Source organism: Leptidea sinapis, chromosome 16 (assembly GCF_905404315.1).
Source record: "Leptidea sinapis chromosome 16, ilLepSina1.1, whole genome shotgun sequence".
In the NCBI taxonomy this organism is placed as follows: domain Eukaryota; kingdom Metazoa; phylum Arthropoda; class Insecta; order Lepidoptera; family Pieridae; genus Leptidea; species Leptidea sinapis.
The window spans coordinates 10,627,194-10,650,247 of record NC_066280.1 but is presented as its reverse complement, the minus strand read 5'-3'; the positions used below and the strand labels follow the sequence as shown (position 1 = coordinate 10,650,247).

At 35.9% G+C, this 23,054-nt stretch overlaps 1 protein-coding gene across 1 annotated transcript in view; it reads left to right on the top strand.

Moving 5' to 3' along the window:
• LOC126968764 (atrial natriuretic peptide-converting enzyme-like) overlaps positions 1 to 23,054 on the top strand; it is a 188,505-nt gene that overhangs the window by 94,937 nt on the left and 70,514 nt on the right. The window contains exons 6-7 of the mRNA XM_050813877.1: positions 7,501 to 7,641; positions 13,877 to 14,077. Of these exons, the coding sequence (XP_050669834.1) occupies positions 7,501 to 7,641; positions 13,877 to 14,077 (342 nt within the window). The remainder of the gene's footprint in view (positions 1 to 7,500; positions 7,642 to 13,876; positions 14,078 to 23,054) is intronic.

Genomic DNA, 23,054 nt, shown 5'->3' with positions numbered 1-23,054 from the left:
TATCTTATACAATTCTTATAAAGTAGCTATAATGTAACAAATAAGTACACGAAAGAGGATGTCATCATCATCATCATCAGGCGGGAGACGTCCACTGCTGGACAAAGGCCCCCCCCAAAAATCCCCACGACGATCGGTCCTGCGCTGCCCTCATCCAACGTATTCCTGTGATCTTGACTAGATCGTCGGTCCATGTTGTGGGGGTCCAACACTGCGTCTTCCGGTTCGTTGTCGCCATTCGAGGAATTTACTGCCCCAACGGCCATCTGTCCGTCGAATTACGTGCCCTGCCCACTGCCATTTCAGTTTCGCAATCATTTGGACTATGTAGATAAATTTGGTTCTCGTACGGATCTCCTTTTATAATATTATGTAAATAAAAATAATAAAATTCAAGGCTAGTCAAACATCATTAGTTTCTACATGACTTGTAAATAGAAAGGCATTACATTTGCTGGAAAAGAAGCATTTAATTTTCCGCTGACCCCATTTCCGAGCAGTGTGCAACGATGGAGGCTGCCCGGTATTAAGTATAATATATTATTTATGTATTTACTGTTTGTTTGTAGAAAAGTATTGTGCACTGAGAAAGCGGACTGTGACAGGGGATGTGAGCTCAGCGTGAATTGGAAACCAAAATAGATTTGTAACAATCTTTAGTCATAATCTAGTTCTCGATACAACCAATGAAGATATTACCATTGTTAACTTAGATTTAGGATTGGTCTCCGCTGCGCTCCAACTAATACAACAGTACCCTTAGAACAATAGCATTTTTATTACGGCAACATTACATTTGTGCGTGGCATCTTGACTATCAATGGCATCTTTCAAATTTTGTAACACACGAAATAAATAAATAAAATACAAAATACTTACTGATGATATGTGACCCCAGTGTCTTTCTTATTTCTTGTTGAAATTATTATAAGCAACCCGGCATTTAAGTATCAAATATTATCAAAGTTAAACAGAACATGTGGCACGTCAACCTCACACATTGTTCGAGACTGGTATGATATGGTATAGGGGCTCCTGTTTCCGCAATTGAACCACTAGAATGGGTCCATTTTGCGTGCAGTATTGGCCATTTACTCCATCCAGCCCAGCTCCTTCCATGGGATGTTCGCAGATTCCTGGAGCGACCTCGTATTTGTTAAGGATGTTGCCCGTTGGTTGGCCACCCCCGCATAATCCAGGATTACATGAGTGACCGTTTCGTCCTCGGCTAGACAGCCTCTGCACTTAGGACTGTCCGTTACGCCGATTGTGAAAAGATGCTTGATTAGTGATGTGTGACCCGTCAGGGTGCCCACCATTATACGGATGTCATGTCTGTTGTGGCTGATAAGTCTACGTGTCAGTTTGGGCGACATTGCAAGTATCGCTTCTTTCAACTGTCTGCAGCTGTAGACATTCATCCATCGGGTGTTGTGTAGGTTGTTGGTGAGAGAGCGTATCCATGAGCGCATTTAGCTGAAGGGCAGTGGCAGAATTGGCAATGCACCAGTCACTAGGGTTGCCGATGCCCGCCTTGCAAGCTTATTCGAGACTGGCTCGCGTACGCCCACTTGGCTCCCTTTAAAGCTCGCAATACTCATATACTAATTGAGTCCACTATTTAGCTCGCGGTCTGAAATGTCCTCAGATGGACACACTCACGAACGATGCGATTTGTTATTTGAGGGTAGTATTCGAAAATTAATATGATATCTCAAGTTTGCATTTATAGAATTATATTTGCTAACAAAAGCCTCTACGAGCTAGATCCCTGAGGCTCAAGGCGACGATAATAACATAATTCCATTGTTAGTGCGAGCAACTCTTGTGTGTGTTTTACGCGTCTCAAACTGTTTGATCGCTTGTCTCTTTTGTACAATTAACATGAAACAATTTTTAATTATGTTAGATACAGACGAGGATATACTTAAGCCGAGAGCTATTGAGGTTATATGTGATGCTCTTGATAGTAATTTTCATTATTATAACACTAGAAAGAAGGGATTGCTTATAAATAATTCTAGTAGACTTCATAACATATATAAGAGCTTTATGGGTAAATGTATACACTTTTCTAATAAAGTCCCAGCCACTGTTCAGGCATTATCTATAAATAAATTTATATGTTTTATCAAAAAATTGTACTGTCGTAAATCCTATTACTCCACAGCTGAATATCTAAGTGATCAGACAGCCTGGGACTAGATTATGATTATTTTATAGCAATAGCAATGACAGTACAGTATTGTATATTTCATTAAAAAGAGCGCAAAAAAAAGAATGCTGCGAGAGTTTCTTGCGCCACTTCTTCTCTCTCAGAGCGCAAATTATTTGCGGTAGTAGTATCTAGTATATAAGAAATGACATCAAAAAGGATTCTAAAGGAATCAATTTTGAGAAAATAAATGCCTTTACGTAGTAGAGACGCATTTCCGCATAAATTATAGGGTGAAACTTGATAAACGCGGACCAAGCACTTTTATACAGAAACAAAATTTTATGAATGATGCGGGATTCGAACCCACGACCTCTCGCATTCAGTGCGAGTGCTCTCCCAACTGATCCAAACGTTCGAGTGACGTATGGTCATAAAATCTTGTATGCTTTGTTTAACTCTTAAGTTTTGGCTTCATCTACAGGATCTACTTTACAGTTGATAACCTGCTCAACCTCAATATTTGCATATTAAGAAATTGACTTGAGATGTCGCTCTTGTAAATCTAAAGAATTTGTTATATTTTTAAAGTGATAACCCTCACTTCTGGGATAAATATACAAATAAAATTTTAAAATTTTATAACGATACGCCAATTGACCACCACTCGGCTATACAGGTTGTATAGCCGAGTGGTTAGCGACCCTACCTACTAAGCTAGAGGTCCCGGGTTCGAATCCCGGTAGTTGCAAGCATTTATATGATGAATATGCATGTTTGTTTCCGAGTCATGGATGTTTAAATGTATTTATGTATGTTTATATGAATTTATGTATGTTTAAGTAGGTATATTGTATTAAATATATCGTTGTCTTGTAACCCATAACACATCCTATATATATGCTTAATTTGGGGCAAGATAATTTGTGTAAAAAGTGTGTCACTATTTTTTTTTATATTCATTCATGGACATAGACATTATTTATTAGACATTCAATTAATAAATATTATGTGGTTTAAGATTAATCTTTGACTTTAAGTTGTAATTAGAAAGTTATTAAAACAGTATATATTAACAGTCACAGGGATATTTTAAACAAAAACCAGTACTCATATGCATGTTATTGTTACGAACACTTAGTATTGATTCAGGCTGAGATCTATAGAGCCTACTTAGGGTGAGATCGATAGAGATAGTTAGACTTTGCTCAGACTTTACTTACGTTTACCAGTACGGCTCCTTTACACAGGATGCCGGCTAGGTTATGGGTACGGCAACGGCGCCTATTTCTACCATTAAGCAGTGATGTGTAAGTATTACTGTGTGCCGGGCGCCGTATCTAGTGAAATTACTGGGTAAATGAGGCTTAACATCTTATGTCTCAAGGTGACGAGCGTAACTGTAGTGCCGCTCAGAATTTTTGGGGCAGGGCGTATCAATTACCATCAGTTGAACGAAATTTAAAAAAATGTGGTAAAATGAATAGCTGAGACCAATCAGATATCACGCAATAGAATAACATGATATACAAAGTACTTATAAGTTCTAATCGTTTTAATTTTTTTAATCGCACGGTGCGTTCATTAGCGATTGATTGTTTGGAGAGGGGATTCCCTCTCCAAACGATGAAACAACTGATATTGCGAGCTGTTTCTGCCGCGTTAGTTCCGCGTCGGAACTGTTATGCAATAATCACTTGAATTTTGTGAATATCTATTTGAATGTTGCACATTTTTTAAAAGAAGAACTACATAGGTACCAGGTGAAAAAAGTCTCACTCAAAAATCTCAAACCATGAAGTTTCTATGTCAATTCGAAGTACCTATTACAGTAAACGGCAATTTATTTTCAATCCATAGTGAGCCTATTATTTATTTCTATTAGAATCTAGTAATTAAAATTAATTTATAATAAAATGTTATCTTAGCATACAATATTCAGAAGTTTATATTAAATGTGTAAACTGTAAAAAAAGATACGTCGAGCAATCGGTAAAAAAATTCTTGGTTCTAATCCTAATAAATTATGTTTTTGTGAACTTATGTATGCACTCAAGAAGTTATACTTATTTGGCCTAACAAAGCAAAAATCATTAAAATGTTTTATTACTCGTGCTATTTGTGCTACGTAAAAACAACAATATTGTAAACTTTTTGCAACGATGACCTTTACAATTAATAATTAAATACCGGATACGACCGTACGGACAACCCTTGCCTATCCTAAAATGGACGAAGAAAAAAAAATAATGAATGCCGCAAACGTCAGAAAATTTTAGGAAACAACTACACCCTGTTACTTTTGTGTTACAGTGATGCGCGCGCATCTTAAAATTCCACTCTCATCATTTTTTCATAACGTGCCTAAATAATCTTTATATATATATAATTCTTGTGTGCGTGTGTATGTCACTGAACTCCTCCTAGACGGTTGACCGATTTTATTGAAACTTTCTGTGTGTCTTCAGGTGGATTCGAGAATGGTTTAGATTCACAATTGAACTACCTCCTGAATGGCTGGACCGATTTTGATGAGATTTTTGTGTGTTCCAGTGAATTTGAGATTGATGTGTGTCTTCGGGTGGATTCAAGAATGGTTTAGATTCCCAATTAAACTACCTCCTAAACGGCTGGACCGATTTCGATGACTTATTGTTTGTTTCAGTGAATTTGAGATTGGTTTAGATTCTCAATTACGTCCATATAATATAATTCTCCTGCTCATGTGTATGTTAGTGAACTCCTCCTAACGGCTGGACAGATTTTTCAAATTTAAGACGTGTGTACAGGACAACGTCTGTTGGGTCCACTAGTATAACTATAAAGTATAACTTCAATTATTATTGTCATACTTAATTACTATAACCATAAATAGTTAATTTGTTCATATTTATTAATTCAAATCATAATAAACAATTCAAATCATGAATAATTCTTCGTGGCTAGCATTGTAAGAGTCACGAAGAATTAGTATTGTATAACTACAATATTTTATTTTAAAAGCCCAATTCAAATCTTTCATAAAAATCTCGAATATATATTCTTTGAACATTGGATTTCAAGTATTAAAAAGCTTTTGAAAGCTTGCACAGTTGCTTTCAGAGATTGAGTGCCAGACGGCATCCGTTAGCAAAAGCATATCCATATAAACAAAGTCTATAGATATAGAAAATACTAATAAAGTACAAAAATGTGAGGTATTTGGTTAATAATAGTTTATTTTATCAATTATATTTATTTTTCTTAATTATAATGAAGCACCCCGAACCAACGAGAATGTATAAAAAGAGCAATTAATGTAGAGGAAGTTGTAAGGATATAATCAAATGGCGTTCTGTAGTCTCTGCACTGACCTGTTGAAATACCACTGGACAGGCTGTTCCATATGTTTGACAGCAAATGTTTTGTGCCTATTTGAAGCGCCACTCGCGAGCGTCCAGAGAACTAATTTTGACGCATAACACAATTGGCTGCGAAGGAATGTACAATATTCTGAACTATTTTTGCATTTTGAATCAATATTGTTCGTTTTCCGTGTTATATATACTTCAAGAATCAACGTAATAACGTACACAATTTTTTTTCCCACCATCTATCGATGTTTGCTGAGGTTATTATCACTAGTTTTAGTATCGCAGACTCTCGCTACATGGCCAACAATATTAAGACAATTACATGAATTTATATCTATTTAATTTTTTTTTTAAAACTGGACTACTTACTATAGGAGGCATTTAGCAGTCGAAGTACAGATTATCTAGTTTGGCTTCGAATACATTTGTATAACAATAAAAATAAAATAAATAGAGGACTAGACGATTTACTAAAAAATTGCGTGCGTACAAAGTACACGTCATGTCATAAGTGAAACTTCTCTCTTTAATATTTTTCCTATTCGATTATCTTAATTTATTATTCAAAGAAAACAAATCTTATAACTATATTTACAATACTACGACTACATAAAATTAAAACTATCATTACGTGGAAGCGTACCAAGAATACTGGCAGCATTACCGCGTTGGATAGCTAGGCTGATCCATTGACCAAACTAGCTGCCAGCGCTTGGGTTTCCAGTAGCCTTATCGAGGCGCGAAGATAGTATTTTGAACATTCTCCGCGCCTCTGGTCCCCACGGGTCAAGTGTCTCGACACCAAACGGCACAAAGATGTATGACTCACTGAGACCAACATATTTGCGACGCTTGCTATCTTCGGCAGTCGAAGCAGCAGCCCCAGCACCAACTGACGTAACTTGGACATGAGAAGGAGCCAGAGTGTCGACATAAGTAGCGTCCCACACCAGCGCCCTTCCCCGTGCCCAGGCCACCAGCGTCATTCCATCAGGACGCTTGCCATCGCGGCTGGTAATACCATTTGGCTCTAAAACAGCTGGTATATTAAGAGCGGCAAATGCCCTGCGGATGACTTCATTAATGCTGGCGTGACGACTGATACGGCCTGCCGATTTTAGACAGGATAGCCCGTGACGTCCAAGAGCATCTACCTGAGCGCAACATTCTATTACCTTAATACTAATCTGTTCTCTAGCTTCCAGCAGCTTTTTCTGCTGTAAATCCGTAACCATCATCATCATCGTCATCATCATTTCAGCCGGAAGTCGTCCACTGCTGGACAAATACCTCCCCCAAAGATCGCCACGATCATTGGTCCTGCGCTGGCCTCATACAACCTATTCCAGCGATAGTGGCAAGATCGTTGCTTCATCTGGAGGAGGGCCTACCAACAGTACGTCTTCCGGTACGTCGTCGCCATTCGTGGACTTTACTACCCTTACGGCCATCCATCCATCACGCTAAGTGCCCTGCCTACTGCCACTTCAGTCAGCAACCATCTTAGCTATGTATTGACTTTGGTTCTCCAACGAATCTCCTTATTTTTTATTCGATCTCGCAGGGAAACTCCGATCTTAGCCGTCTCCATTAACCTCTGAGCGACCATGAGCTAATACACACAAAGTTCTCCTCAATTGCTGTTCTATTTAGTACTGCGCCCTATCTTATATCTTTGAACGAGCAATTCTTGTATATATAATATAATCTGAATCTCGGAAACGGCTCCAACGATTTTCATAAAATGTAGTCCGTCATTAATCCGTGTTTTAATGAGAAACAGCTACAATAACAATAGAATACAAAGGTAAATTTCGCCACTATATACAAGACTATAATAGCGCAGATGTGACATTGGATGATCCGGAAATCAGAACACCCCGGTTCGAATCCAGATGTCCTATTCTTTTCTTAGGTTTTGTACATTATTGAAAATCCGAGCAAGGCTCGGTCGTCCGGATATTGTTCAGTAATGAGTGATGTTGTTGACAGATGCTCCACAATATTCGCGGCTCCAGCACGGACTCATCAGCTCACAGGTTCCGCATGCTGCAGCTGGCACTCAACGCTGTCGCCTTGCTCGCCATCACTGGGGCATTCTTTGCTTACTTCCGGGCTAACCCCGCCGTGCAGGTAAGCCTAGTCATACGGACTGTCCGTCTCTCAAAGAAAATTTTAAAGAAAAAAATATTATGACTGTTCATTGTCAGTGCATTTATGAAAAATTAATAAACGTTCACAAAAATCGTCACCTTTTTGCTCTTAATGGTGATTTTCATTATTATAACACTAGAAATAAGGGATTTCTTGTAACTAATTCTAGTAGGCTTCATAAGATACATAATAGCATTAAGGGTAAATGTATACACTTTTATAATAAAGTCCCAGCCACTGTTCAGGCGTTATCTATAAATAAATTTAAATGTTTTATTATAAAATGGCTCTGTCGTAAATCCTAATAGTCCATAGCTGAATATTTAAGTGATCGAACAGCCTGGGACTAGATTATGATTATTTTATAGCAATAGTAATAACAGTACTATGATGTATATTTTATTAAATAGAGCGCAAAACGAGAATGCTGGGAGAGTTTCTTGCGCCGCTTCTTCTCTCTCAGAGCGCTATTTGTTTCCGGAGTGGTAGTAGTATCTAGTATATTAGAAATGAAATCAAAAAGCATTCTAAAGGAATCAATTTTGAGAAAATTAATGCCTTTTATACCTTTACGATACTCGTGTTTTTTTCTTAAATAGGAGGACCAGCGAGCGTTGGTACAGAACAACGTATCGTAAGTGATCACCGCTGCCCATCTTGTCGTACCAGAGGAATCACAAGAGCGTTGTCGACCTTATAAAGCGTCGAATAAACGAGCGATAATCGATCCGGGGACTCCGTGGTGAGAGTCAACCTTTCTACCTATTGTGCCACCGGCGCTTAACTGAAATTAAATTTAGTATTTTCTTTGATTAACGCGAGTGTTACACATCTAAATAAAACACTTTTAAAGGATTAAAACACGTTTAATTGTAACTTTGTTTTTATTTTTTTTGTAAAAGTTATTATTATTCAATCCTACCATGAACTCCTATTGCGATTCAATTGACAACCTAAAATGAACTGCTTCAAAATTTCGTACCACGATGTGATTACAGCTATCCAATTTAGGTTGTCATCAAATCAACTGATTAATTCGTAATGATGTCAATTGAATGTCAATTGAATCGCAAACTGATTTAGTTCATTCATACATTCGTACCATGAGGTAATATATCAACCTAAACTGGATAGCATATGTGTCAAAGTGAGCGATACGAAAAAAGTTGCTACTTCCTAGAAGAAAGTGAATCGTGTTGTTAATGACAAAAAAAATAGTGTAAACATACAGAAAATGAAAATTTTATTGATGAAAGATGAGATAAGAATATTTAATTGGACTTTTGTGTAAAACAAAATACTGAAAATAAATACCGAAAATGAAAATACTAAGGACGAGGCAGTAAGGGCCCGGGCTATAGACTGTTCGCAAGAACAAATTAAAAAAAATGTACTCTGTGCTCCTGTCAAATCAAACATCAATGAGGAGGTGCGTTTATAATTCATTACTCGTTATTATTACGAAAACACCACACATTTAATTTGTAAGACAAAGAACTATATTTATTTATATTTCTATTATTTAATAAGTACAAAAAAGGGCTTAATGGTTTATAATTTGACGCTATAAATAAAGCGCAATTTTAAAATGGTTTTTTAGTATTTTCTGCGCAAAAAAACCGCTAAAATCATATCATTTTAGGTTTCGAAACGCAATTTTATTTCGTTCATTCTTCATAAGCGATCCAAACGACACTTCATGGTACGAATTTTAGTGATTCGGTTTAGGTACCTAAACTGAACTGCATCGGATTCGCATCGCTTATTAAAAGTTGATGGTAGGCCCTATGGAAAGGTCTTGAAACGTCGGGTTAACTAACATAATAATAAAAATGTAGCTTTTACGCAAAAATAGCATGTAAAACACATAAAATTACACGCGATTGAATACTTTAAAAGTGTTTATTTATTGAAAATTACTTATGGAAAGTCAAAAACTACCTATGGGCGCAACAAATTCAGCGGGCATTTTTTTTCATCAAAAAATATGTTTACAAAGTAATATTGTGCAATTAAACTTATTATTTAATAGCCCGAGGGCGGTCGCTCCATTCCCAATCTGTGGAAACATTAAGAAAGTCATTTATGTTATAGTAACCTTTACCCCACAAACATTTTTTAAAATTCTTCTGAATAACATAATACATTTCTTTTGAACATTTTCTGGGATCTTATTGTAAAAGTATATACATCGCCCAACAAAAGACTTACTAACTCGACTTAGCCGAGTAGTAGACATAACAAGTTTATGTGAAGTATATTATGAAGGATCCCACCAAGGAATGCCAAAAGAACTGTTTCTGAATTTAATGCAACAAATTAAAACAGTTCCGGACGAGTTCCGATTCCATCTTTAGTACACACCTTTTGTTTCCCGATGCTGGCTTCACAAATAATTAAAGTATTATTCTCTCAAAATATTTGTTTTCTAAAACAATGAGCCATAGAATTTGTCACGATGTAAGACTTACGATTATTATACTTTTTAATTAAATATTGGGTCGTTTTTTGTATTAACAAGATAAGATTCTTAATGAAGCATTCTGTTTTTAAAATTACGTTGATATTTAAGGTAATTGATTCGTCATTGTTCGACATACTTAATGTTAGTAAAAATTATACTTTGGAAATGGTGCGATATTATCTGATATAAGTGCTCTAACATATAAATAATAATAATAATAATAATAATAATATTTTATTATTATTAACAGAAAAAATTAATTTCCAAGTTCACAATTAAAAATATTTTATAAAAGAATATAACTTACGTTACTTAATTAGAATTCTTTTGTAGTCATTTCTTATATACTACGGCTTCGGAAACAAATGGCGCTCTGAGAGAGAAGAAGCGCTCTTTCTAATAAAATTTACAATATTGTACTGTCATTGCTATTGTCATAAAATAATCATAATCTAGTCCCAGGCTGTCGGATCACTTAGATATTCAACTGTGGAGTAGTAGGACTTACGACAGAGCCATTTTTTTAAACATTTAAATTTATTTATAGATAATGCCTGAACAGTGGCCGGGACTTTATTATAAAAGTGTATACATTTACCCTTAAAGCTATTATGTATCTGGTGAATATTATATACAGAAATTGTGTACACACTGTCTCGTTCCTTATATCATAAAAAAAGTGTTTCTCATTAAAAAAGCGCTGTACAAAGCGCAGATCCGGCCACATATGGAGTATTGCTGTCATCTTTGGTCTGGCGCACCCCAGTATCAGCTCGATCCATTAAACCGCGTGCAAAGCAGAGCAGCTCGAATTGTCGGGGACCCAGTGCTCTGTGAACGGCTGCATCACTTGGCGTTGCGTAGAGACGTCGCTTCATTGTGCATCTTCTACCGCTTTTATCACGGGGAGTGTTCGAATTCCACCTTCGCACGATACGCCACAATTTAGGATATCATCACCACCATCTGGATGTGTGGCGGTCCTCCACAGTGCGGTTTTCAAGGAGCTTTCTTCCACATACTACAAAGCTGTGGAATGAACTTCCTTGTGCGGCGTTACCGGGACGATACGACATGGGTACCTTCTAAAAAGCGCGTACACCTTCCTTAAAGGCCGGCAACGCTCCTGTGATTCCTCTGGTGTTGCAAGTGATTGTGGGCGTAGGTGATCACTTAACAACAGCTGACCCGTACGCTCGTTTGTGCTCCTATTCCATGAAAAAAAAAGAACAGTGCAATTCATACTCTATTTAATATTATTGACTAACTGCCATTTAAATTTTCATTCCCGTTTCGCTCGTGGTCGGTCGGTCTACGAAGAATTTTTCGTAATCCCAAAAAAGGTAGAGGCGAGGAATTAACTTTCGCCCAAAATAGCGACCGACAGAGGCCCAAATACCACAATAATGTGACCGCAATTAAACCACGCGGCCTTTGTCGAAACACCTTAATTAACATATTTGTGACCGGAATGCACATTCTACAAACTAAGAATCTCGTGATAAATCGTATTTATAAATTAATAAAAGCAAGCTTAGCGAATATTATTTCTGATATAATAATTTTTAACCGACTTCAAAAAAGGGAGAGGTTATCAATTCATAGGTATGTTTTTTTATGTTTATTACCTCAGAACTTTCGACTGGGGGAACCAATTTTGATAATTCTTTTTTTAATTTTTAAGCTGGTGCTTCCCGTGTAGTCCGGACTAAAAAATTACAATAATCGTAAATCGTAAACGTTTTTTGGTATCATTTTTTTACTTGTATTATAACTATTAGCATTTATTTTAAAAGAGCAATAACTATAGCTACTGATTCAACTCACAACAAGCAGGCTTACGACTCATTTTGCGTTATTTTAGAAAATACATCTACGTATGTATACGATATACATTTGACATCCATGACTTGAAAACTAATTAAAAAATGATCTAAGATTTTAACAAAAGAATTGATCTTTTACACATATACTAGTCAAAACAAAATACGGGCCACCACGTTTTTACAGTATTCTCATGAATTCTTGAAGTTTAATGGTTGATTAATGATTCGTTGGATAAGTTAATTCATTTTTATTATAGACAGCATAAAATAATGATGATAACAATTAAAAAAATAAATTTTCTCCAATTTTTCAAAAAATTTGCATGTTTGCAAAAATAATCAATGAGAAAAAAAAATCTGAAAATAAAAAAATAAAAACGTTGGTTGATTTGTGACTTTCTTCATGACCTTGTAAGCCCTCCCCGCTTTCTAATGCACTCTTGAAGCCTAGAAGGTACCTACACTCTCCACCTGGTACCACTGTTTCTTGAGGAATTAGTTCCCAGCTTGATTTCAGAACGTTTACTAGCTGTCTTTCATTGTGTACGGGTTAGTTTGTGCTTCGAACACTGCGTTTCAGTAAATCCCACATGTGTTCAGTGAGATTGCGATCCGGACTATTTGCAGGCCAGGGCAACACCTGTATACCAGCCTCCTCTAGGGCTTATCTGGTAGCCCTAGCTGCATGAGCGCGAAATTTTTTGCGCATCAGATGGAATCTTGCGCTGATTCTCTGTGCATATGAGACCACGGGGTCTTATGACCTCGTTGATGTAACGTTGAGCTGTTATTGTGCCTTCGTTTAGAATTACCAGCTCGGTTCTGTCTGACATAGAGATTCCTCCCCATACCATAACATTGGGCCCCCAAATCTGTCACTTTCATGGATACAAGCATCCGAAAATCGCTTATCTTCACGCCTCCAGACCCTAATGCGATGATTATCACAAAAAATTTTAACTTTGCACTCAACCGTAAACAATACTGTGGTCAAATCATTCATATCCTGTGCCAGATGCTGCCTTGCGAACGATAATCGGTTTGTATTATGAGCACATGCTAATAGTATCCGTACTACGCATCTTCTGTAGAACAGCTGGTCTTCGTGTAAACGATTTCTAATGGTTTGATGATTAACGTGTGTACCGGTCGCCTGTCACAAACAGTTTTGTAAGGAGCGTGTGTGTGCGCAGCGTTCTCTGCTTGTCGTCAACCACATGTAGCGGTCCTCCTGTGCGGTATTTGCTCGAACTTTGCCAGATACCCGTCTTCTGGTTAGTCTCCCAGTCTCTTGAAATGATTCCAAGTATTCTGGATTGCTCGCCGGGAAAAACCCAGCTGCAACGCCACAGAACGCTGCGAATGGCCTTTTTGAAGCAATGTTACGGCCCTAGTTACGGTTGGCAAGTCCATACGACCTGTTTGGATCCATAAGTCTTATTGTTTGAACACTATAGATATAACTTGCGTTTGGTTTTATTAACTTTTTTTTAGTTTGTTAGTTAAGAATTTTGTTTTTCTTTTGTATAAAAGCCCCTAAATCAATAAAGAAAAAAAAAGTCCTTACGACGTCGAATTCTCAGCATAACTTCTTTAAAATGTCAATTCAACCACTAGTCAAACAAAACTTACAGTTTTCTTGACAGAGTCAGCACTATGTTACGTCTCATTTGCCCAGTAATTTCACTAGCTACGGCGCCCTTCAGACCGCAACACAGTAATGCTTACACATTACTGCTTCACGGCAGGAATAGGCCCCGTTATGGTACCCATAATCTAGCCGGCATCCTCGTAAACCGTTTACGAGGAATTTACTGTCAACACACGTACAGAAGAATTATATATATATATATATATATATATATATATATATATATATATATATATAAAGATATTGATCTAGTCGTCCGCCGGCACTCGGCAGTACGTGTCACAGGTCGTGAACCGCTCCACGCTCGTTACGTGGCCCGCCGCCGCTCCAACTCCGGGCCCCACCGCTCGCAACCCTGCGCCTGGCGTCTGTCTGCCCGTGATCGTCAACTTCTGCCACCAGCACCGCATCTCTTACAACTTCACCGTCTTTCCTAACTACATCGGACACTTCGGCCAAAGAGACGCTCAACAGGTAAGCACCCAATCATTCCAAGATGTGCTTTTCCATTAGAATTTTCTCCTTAAAATCAGCAAGGAAAATGGAGACACAAATGACGGTTTGGTCTCATTTGTGTAGAGTCTGGTGGAACTACAGCCAATGTGCGGACTCGCTAATCCTCATTTAAGTAATTATTACCCATTAATGAAACGAGTTTCTTATATTCGCTAAAGATTTACTACTTTCATCCCTTTTTGGAAAAAGGAGGTTACAAACGGGCAAGGGGCACACGTGATGAAAAGTTTAAGACCCGCAGCCCTTGAATAATAATAAAATATAAAATTGACACACTCTTATACAAATTATCTTGCCCCAAACTAGGCATAGCCTGTACTATGGGTACAAGACAACGATATATTTAATGTAATATACTTACATAAACATACATATAAACATCCATGACTCGGAAACAAACATCCATATTCATCATATAAATGATTGCACCTACCGGGATTCGAACCCGGGACCTCTAGCTTAGTAGTCAGGGTCACTAACCATTCGGCTATATAGGACGTCATAGTCATAATCAGAGACCAAGATATGCGTCGCCGGCACTTTATAAGCGAATATGCTCAAGCTTGAAGGCTCTATATCTAAGCTGTAAAGGTATCGGTCCGGGAATACTGCAGCCGACAGTTGATTACACCAAGAGATGGAGAGAGGTGTGGGGCGAAAAGTGTCTTGCAAAACATTTATAATATGATTGATATTTTTTGTAAAACACTTATAATATGATTGAAATTTTTAACATATAACAATAACACGCAAGGAAGGCTAGTTTTTATAAATATATGCTAATCTGATAATATTGAGAATTTATTTTAAAGAGAGATATGTTTTCGCCGGAATGGTTAATTTATGTTGACCCAGTCCTTTCAATATGTGAAGATATAACATTATTGATGAAAGAACTTAATTACTTGTGACAAAAATAATTGTGAATACAATTTTATTTAATTAAAATATTTATAATGAAATATTGCGTTCGTGACTCTGCACTGTATGAAAAGATTATTCAAGTAAATCAAAGTAACACGGACTTCAGATGCCAGCGCCATTTTGCTCACGCTGAAACGACCCGAAACAACATTATGTTACGGATATAATGGTAATAAACGTGGCTATTGACTTGAGGACAAATTCTAAACCGTTATTCTTTTCTTTCTTATTCAAATAATAAGTAACTACAAAATGTTGCGCTTTCGATCACTTGTGAATTATCAGTTATTCTTTGCATAGGATGCCGGCTAGATTATGGGTACCATAATGGCGCCTATTTCTGTCGTAAAGCAGTAATGTGTAAGCATTATTGTGTTCCGGTCTAAAGGGCGCCGTAGCTAGTGAAATTACTAGGCAAATGAGACTTAACATCTTCAAGTGTATCAAGGTGACGATCGCAATTGTAGTGCTCAGAATTTTTTGGGTTTTTCATGAATCCTGAGTGGCAACGTATTGTAATGGGCAGGGCGTTTAAATTACCATCAGATGAACGTCCTGCTCGTCTCTTAATATCATTAAAAAAAATACGAATAAAATATGATGAAACAGCATTTCCATGACACTGTAAACCTCTGTGAGCTCTTATATTTCAAATTTTCCTATATGGGGTACAAACGTGGAGGATATAAGCTCGAGAAATACAATATAGGGATTTGAGATGTGGTACTGTAGGCGCATGTTATGAATATTCTGTACATCCAAGCGCACCAGTGCATTGACATCACAGCTTCGTGTCCAAACCCGCATCTCTACAAAATGTGAGCAAACAATACTCACCTATTTCGGTTTCATCATCATCATCAGCCGGAAGACGTCCACTGCTGGACAAAGGCCTCCCCCAAAGATATCTCCGACGATCGGTCTTGCGCTGTCCTCATCCAACATATTCCGGCGATCTTGACAAGATCGTCGGAGATATCTTTGGGGGAGTCCTGCCAACACTGCGTCTTCTGGTATGCGGTCGCCATTCGAGGACTATTCTGCTCCAACAGCCATCTGTCCGTCGAACTGTGTGCCAATAGTGAAATAAAATTAATTGGAGTTGGGAAAACTGAAGACAAACGAGCCCGCGGTCTATTGACTTATTAGTATTGCGAATAGGCAGATTGATATTTTCGTGTCGAATTTCTACAGCGATGACTACTGCGTCAATTACTGTGTTTTATTTTGTTCTTGATACAATGCGACTGCTGCACACAATGCACATTTTCAAATTTAATTTGGCATCCAAAAACTAAATCAACAGAATCGCTGTATCCGATGCAAAATTAACATTAAACCTCTAAACTGCATATGAAGTCCTGGTACATATTGCTAGGATGAAACATGATTTCAACCGGTATGAAAGACATTACTATCACAGCTACCATATTTATGTTCTCCTGGTGTATATGTGTAATACTTACAGCGCAAGACGTCAGAATATATTAAGGTATACTGGCGTCATACATAAGACAATCTCTTATTCAGCTATGATCGCCTGGTACCAAAACACTGTTTTAAAACCTATTTCTAAGTCAGTAAACCTATCATATATCTAATCAAATTAGTATTACTATTACTAATACTATTCACTAGTTTTCCCAGTATAACTGTGTATCTGTATATTGTATATTGTTTATTAGATTTATTGAAAGAATTAGATTTAGGTACACACGCCAACTCATTATACTGGCGTCATACATAAGACAATCTCTTCTTCAGCTATGATCGCCTGGTACCAAAACACTGTTTTAAAACCTATTTCTAAGTCAGTAAACCTATCATATATCTAATCAAATTAGTATTACTATTACTAATACTATTCACTAGTTTTCACACCAACTCATAAAAGCAAGTTTTAATTAATAATAATGACACACTCTTACACAAATTATTTAATTACTACTGTACTATGGTTGCAAGACAACGATATATTTAATACAATATAGTTACTTAAACATACATATATACAAATACACATCCATGACTCCGAAACAAAGATTCAAATTCATCATATAAATGATTGCACCTACCGGGATTCGTACCCCGGACCCTCTAGCTTAGTATGCAGGATCACTAACCACTGGGCTATAGGGGTCGTCTAATTAACTGATATAATCCATGTATGGATAGAATGGCGGAGTTAATAACATATTCTTATATACACAAATTAATTATCACTATAGGAAGCCATCTTTATCGACTCAGCTGACTCATCAATTATCCTTAAATACTGTATCAGGGCCAGCCGGGTTTAATTATCTGGCTTCTGTGAAGCTTTGTCTTTATGTATCAGATATTTTCATATCAAATTTCTACAGCGATGTTATAATAAAATTCATACGTGAATTATTTAACAACTAAGCGACTTCAAACCTATCAATATGACGTAGTTCATACAAATGATAGTATTTTATTAAAGTTAAACGTAAAGGATTGAATTACATCTGTATTAAATGAAATTTTTATTAAGTTATTTTATACTTTTTAGTTTATAAAGTTGGTTTTTTTAAAGGTAGTTTTTTTTTTTACTTTTTTGTGTGATATAAATAATAATATAGAATCAACCAGAATGAAATCCTAAAATCCTAAAAAACCCGTGCACAAATTACAATTACGTCATCCACGTAAACAAAAATTTTCATACGTAAAAGTACTGGGCCAAACTGTATAATATGTAATATTTTTTAACCGACTTCAAAAAGGAGTAAGTTATCAATTCGATCGGAATTTTATTATGTATGTACATGAGATTTATGATCCGATTTACGTAATTTTTCTTTAGTTCGATGCAGAATAGATGCCGTTTGGTCCTACAAAAATTTTACATAGTTTGGCCCAGTAGTCTTCATTTTATGAAAATTTTTGTTTACCTTGATGATATAATTGTTTTTTGTGTACGGCTTTTTTAGGAGTTTTTCATTCAGGTTGATTATATATTATAATATTACTTCGATGTGGAATGGATGCCATTTGGTTCCATATAAAAAAAACGTTTAAAAAAACCAAAAATGTGGTGTCGTGGGACACCAGGTAGGAACGAAGTTCCTTCGGCTAATGTGGAATCGACACAATTTGTAAAAAAAAAATCGTGTTCAATTTTATGTAGGTTTTCTTGATTTTTCTCTTAAATTTTGCAGATTAGTTTTTTTTAAGTACAGGATAGTATTTAGGAAATTCAGTTTTTTAGGAAATAATAAATTACGTAAAATAAAAAAAATCGTAATCCAAATTATCAATTAAAATAACAAAATATGTCTCTTTATTTTTGTTTGACAACATAAAATTACATAGAAATTGAAATAATTACAAAATTATACACTATCGCTTGTGTATACGACTGTCGCGCCTTTTCAGTTCGGTTCCGCAGCAAAATCCCTATCTCCTCCAAGCCTGCCGTAAGGAAATTCGTTCCAAAAACCGACTTCAAAAACTGAAAAGTATTAAATAACTAAAAATTTAATTTAATATACCTTTACCTTTACCTTTAATATTAATAAAATATTATTTTTTATATGTGCTACCTATTGATAGGTTTTAAGTCAAACGTACTTTTTTTTATATGGAACCAAATGGCATCCATTCCGCATCGAACTAATGATGAATCACGTAAATCGGATCATAAATCTCACCGTAATCGGGGTACATATATAAAAAATACAAATCAAATTGAGAACCTCCCCAGAAATAAATGACGAATTTTTGATGGACTCTTTTAATTCTGAAGTAAAGTTTTTAGTGGGGTCTGAGTTCAGACGTTCGAAATCGTCGGTTTGTATTATATCATTTACTTTCTGTTCATAATCGTTTTTATTTAGAATAACAATGCAATTCCCTTTATGGCTTTTGACTAAATTTTCTTGATTTACTTTATTTTGTAAAGAAGTAAAAACATGTTTTTAAGTGTTTTGGTTATATGTGGTACACGATGGTTTTTTCAATAGAGTCGAAATTTGATATCTAACGGCCATAGTATCTTGTTGACTTCTAACACACGCCACTTCTGAATCTACTGCCAATGTATCAAGGGTATTTTGGCTAAGACCCGGTCTGATATTGTATTTAAGGCCTTTTTGTAGTAATGAAATTTCAGGGGGAGAAAGTTGTGATGTTGATAGATTTTTGACGCGCGTATAGAATTGGTCCCCTTTTTTGAAGTCGGTTAAAAAATATTTATATGACGTTATAAACATAACTAGATATATCTGTCAATTAGGCGATTGAAGTTTAAGAAGGCGAGGCACGGTGTCGTAACCAATTGAACTTCTTCGGGAAGTGAAATCAATCTTAGTCAGCTTACAATAGCGAAGGCAGTAGTCTTGTCACCGCAATAACAATGCCTTATTTATGATATGCGGTAAGGCCCGTACTTGTCGTTACGATATCTATATGATAGATAAAGAATTTAAATTCTAGAATTAGAGTGACAGTTTAAATGCTTCATAATTTGATGTGTAATTATCCTTAGATTAAGGCATGGTCTCAGCTGCGCTCCAACTAGATTCCGTACCTACCTAAGAACAATAGGTTGTTTATTACGGCAACTATTAGATGCTTGTGTGCGTGGCATCTTGACACTCAATGGCATCTTTCAAATTTTGGATAATACGCTTGTAAAATATAAAATACTTACTGATGATATGTGATCCCAGCGTCTTTTTTATTTCTTGTAATATTATTATTACAATGTTAAATATAAAAACCAAACTCCTTAATTCAACTCTCCTACCGTGCCTAACCTTCGCAGAGTTTGAAATACACAATTAATATAAAAAACAAAATAACTACCTGCTAAAGAGGTATAGAACGCAGTATGCTCAAAATTAAGAAAATCCAAAAAAAGTTACACACAAAAATAAGAAGCTTAACAAAGGCTACTGAGACCAAAGATGGGGAGCAAGGGAGACTTCATTGAAAAAACCCAAATAGTCCTGTCATTACAGCAAGTTCACCTCGGAATTCGAGATACCCAGGTGTAAGTCTGTAAATACTTGTATATTGACACCCCAAAAATATAATATAATAGATAATAAAAATTGACAAATATTTATAATCATTGATTTATCGATAGTTCAAATCAAATCAAATCAAATCAAAATATTTTATTGCAAGTCACATTTTACAGTAGGATGGTTGGTACATTAATGGGTAGACAATATGTGACGCCCTGCAAGGGCACAGCAACGTTATACATAAAATAAATAAGTCTTATACATTTTTTACATTCTTATACTATATTGTAACTAATTCTCACACTTGTAATTAAAAAATTCGGGTAAATCGTAGAAGCATTTTGAAACTAAAAAATTTTTAAGATGTCTTTTAAATAGAGAAGGCTTCTCTTTATTTTTAATTTCGTTTGGGATGTGATTATAAATTTTTATTGCCATGTGGTGAGGGCTCGATGACACTAATGACATACTTGTTCATCAACTATATATGGCGCGTTTTCGACCGGAGGCACCGGTTGACCTGAAGAGATGCTGTGACCGCGCGCTCTCCGCCCTCTATCTCGAAAACGGTTCTCCGTATAAAAAAATTTTTAAACAAAATTTGTAGAGAATTTCGTATTCTACAATATTGATAATAAATACAAATAGCCAAAAAACCCATAGGAAATGATACATTTACAAAAGAAGCGCAAAAAACCGATTTTTGTGACCTTTGACCTTGAAATTTAATAGTTGCTTACACCCTACCATATGTAGGTTTTGAGACAACTTTTAGGGTGTCAATATACAAGACATTTACAGACTTACAGCTGAGTATCTCGAATTCCGAGATTCTTACCTAATTTAAGCTTAAATGACTGGACTAAAAGGCAAACGATCCAGGGGGCGACCCCAAATGGGACAGAAGGACGAAATAGCTAAAGTCGCCGACCAACACTCGATGAAAGAAGCTCAAAACAGAGATAGTTGGCTTTCTTTGGATGAAGCCCTCACCTGTAAAGGGGTTCTTTCAAAATGAACATTTAATAAATTAAAATAATTTTGAAATAAAATGTTAAGCAAATAATTAGAAACTAACCTAGAAATAATATTTTTTTAACTTATATACTACTAACAAGGACATCAAAATTGTTTTTTTTTTTTATATTAAGACATTTTGTTAGAAATAAAAGACTTTTATATTTTTATTTGAAATAGAAATAGAAACACTTTATTAGCATACAAAAAACACTCACACAAAAACACAACAATTTACAATATTAATTAAAATCTTAAGATACTAAATTAAATACCGTAACACTATTATAAAGATTAAAAATAAAGTATAAAAAATAACAGTGTGAGCGTGATTCCCTGCTAAAAGGAGCTGACTCAGTATATTGTTGGTCAGTGCAGAAGACACCAACACAACACTGGTTTTCAGCAGCCCCTCGTGACATTTAGAGTAGACAGTTGCATTAGTCTTCCCATTGTTATTAATTTGCGAAGGTAGGCATCAAAGGGATTAACTAAATATTATATATTCTTTTTCGTGTTTCTTAATTTATAGTGTAATAAAATAAAAATAAATAAATAATTGTAATAATAATAAATATTAAATCATAGTTTAATCTGTACGTAACTGCATATAATACAATAAAGGTGGCATTAGGTACTTACTATAAATGAGATATATATTACTATATATTGTTGAACATTAAATATACATAATAAAAATACAGAATTGTGTTAATTAATAAGATACATTGCATATCAAGGATAATTATTATATAATGATTCTAAAATAGTTTTTGTATATTTTGATCTAAAATTTTGAACATTTTTTAATAGTCTAATTGGTGGCGGTAAATTATTCCAGCACTTAGTAGTGCTGTAACGAAAACTGCCCCTGAACGCTGTTGAATGATGCCGGGGCACTACTAATATCTGCGAGGCAGATCTGGTTTTTATATTATTAGCACTGCGTTGCCCTAGCCATTCAAGTTTATTATGCAAGTAAAGAGGTGTTTTAGTATGTATGATACCGAAAAGCAATGTTGCTAAATGCAGACACCTCCGACCTTCCATATTAAGTATATTGGCCTGTTTTAAGTATGGACTAATGTGTTGCCTGGGCGGAATGTTCCAGCAGTATCGAGCGCACGCATTTTGCATTCGTTGGAGGGAACATTTTGTTTTATACAGTAATCTAGGACCATACACCACGTCACAGTAATTGAGCTTTGAAAGTACAAGTGCTTCACATAATCTGACTCGAAGTTCTGTATCTAGATATTTTTGAATTTTGTAGATAACTTTAAGTCTATAAAAACAATTGCATAACACTTGGCTTATATATTTTTCGAAGCGCATGTTTTCGTCAATTATTAAACCTAAGTTGCGCGCCTCGTGGACCCGCTCAATGTCCGTGTTGTTGATCGTGACCTTCGGATTATACTACTCAGTCGTTTTCACAGAAACAGGGGTGCCAAGAATCATAAATTTTGTTTTTGGGGGATTAAGAATTAAAGAGTTACGATCTGACCAACTGCAAATTTCATTAAGATCGGAATTTAACAATTTTGTGGCAGTAATGTATCCTTGGGCTTAAAGGAGATATGCAATTGAATATCGTTAGCGTACATATCATATGTACGCTAACGATATTCTATATTATTATTATTAACTTTGTATTTTTTATGGAGTAGATTACATCAGCACTATATAAATTAAAGAGCAGGGGTCCTAAAATTGATCCCTGGGGAATTCCTCTGTTGATAGGAGCACAGCCAGATAGTTTGTAACTGCCGGTATCATCTTTGACTGCAACTGTTTGGGTTCTGTTATTTAGATAGCTATTGAACCATTGTACAGCCTCCGGGCTCAATCCGTAGTACACCAACTTGGAAATTAATAATGAGTTATCAACAGTATCAAATGCCCGGGAATAATCAAGCAATACTAGCATTGTGGTCTTACCTTCCTCCTGAGCATCCAAGATGTTGTCAACTACATCCAGTAAAGCAGTGGTAGTACCT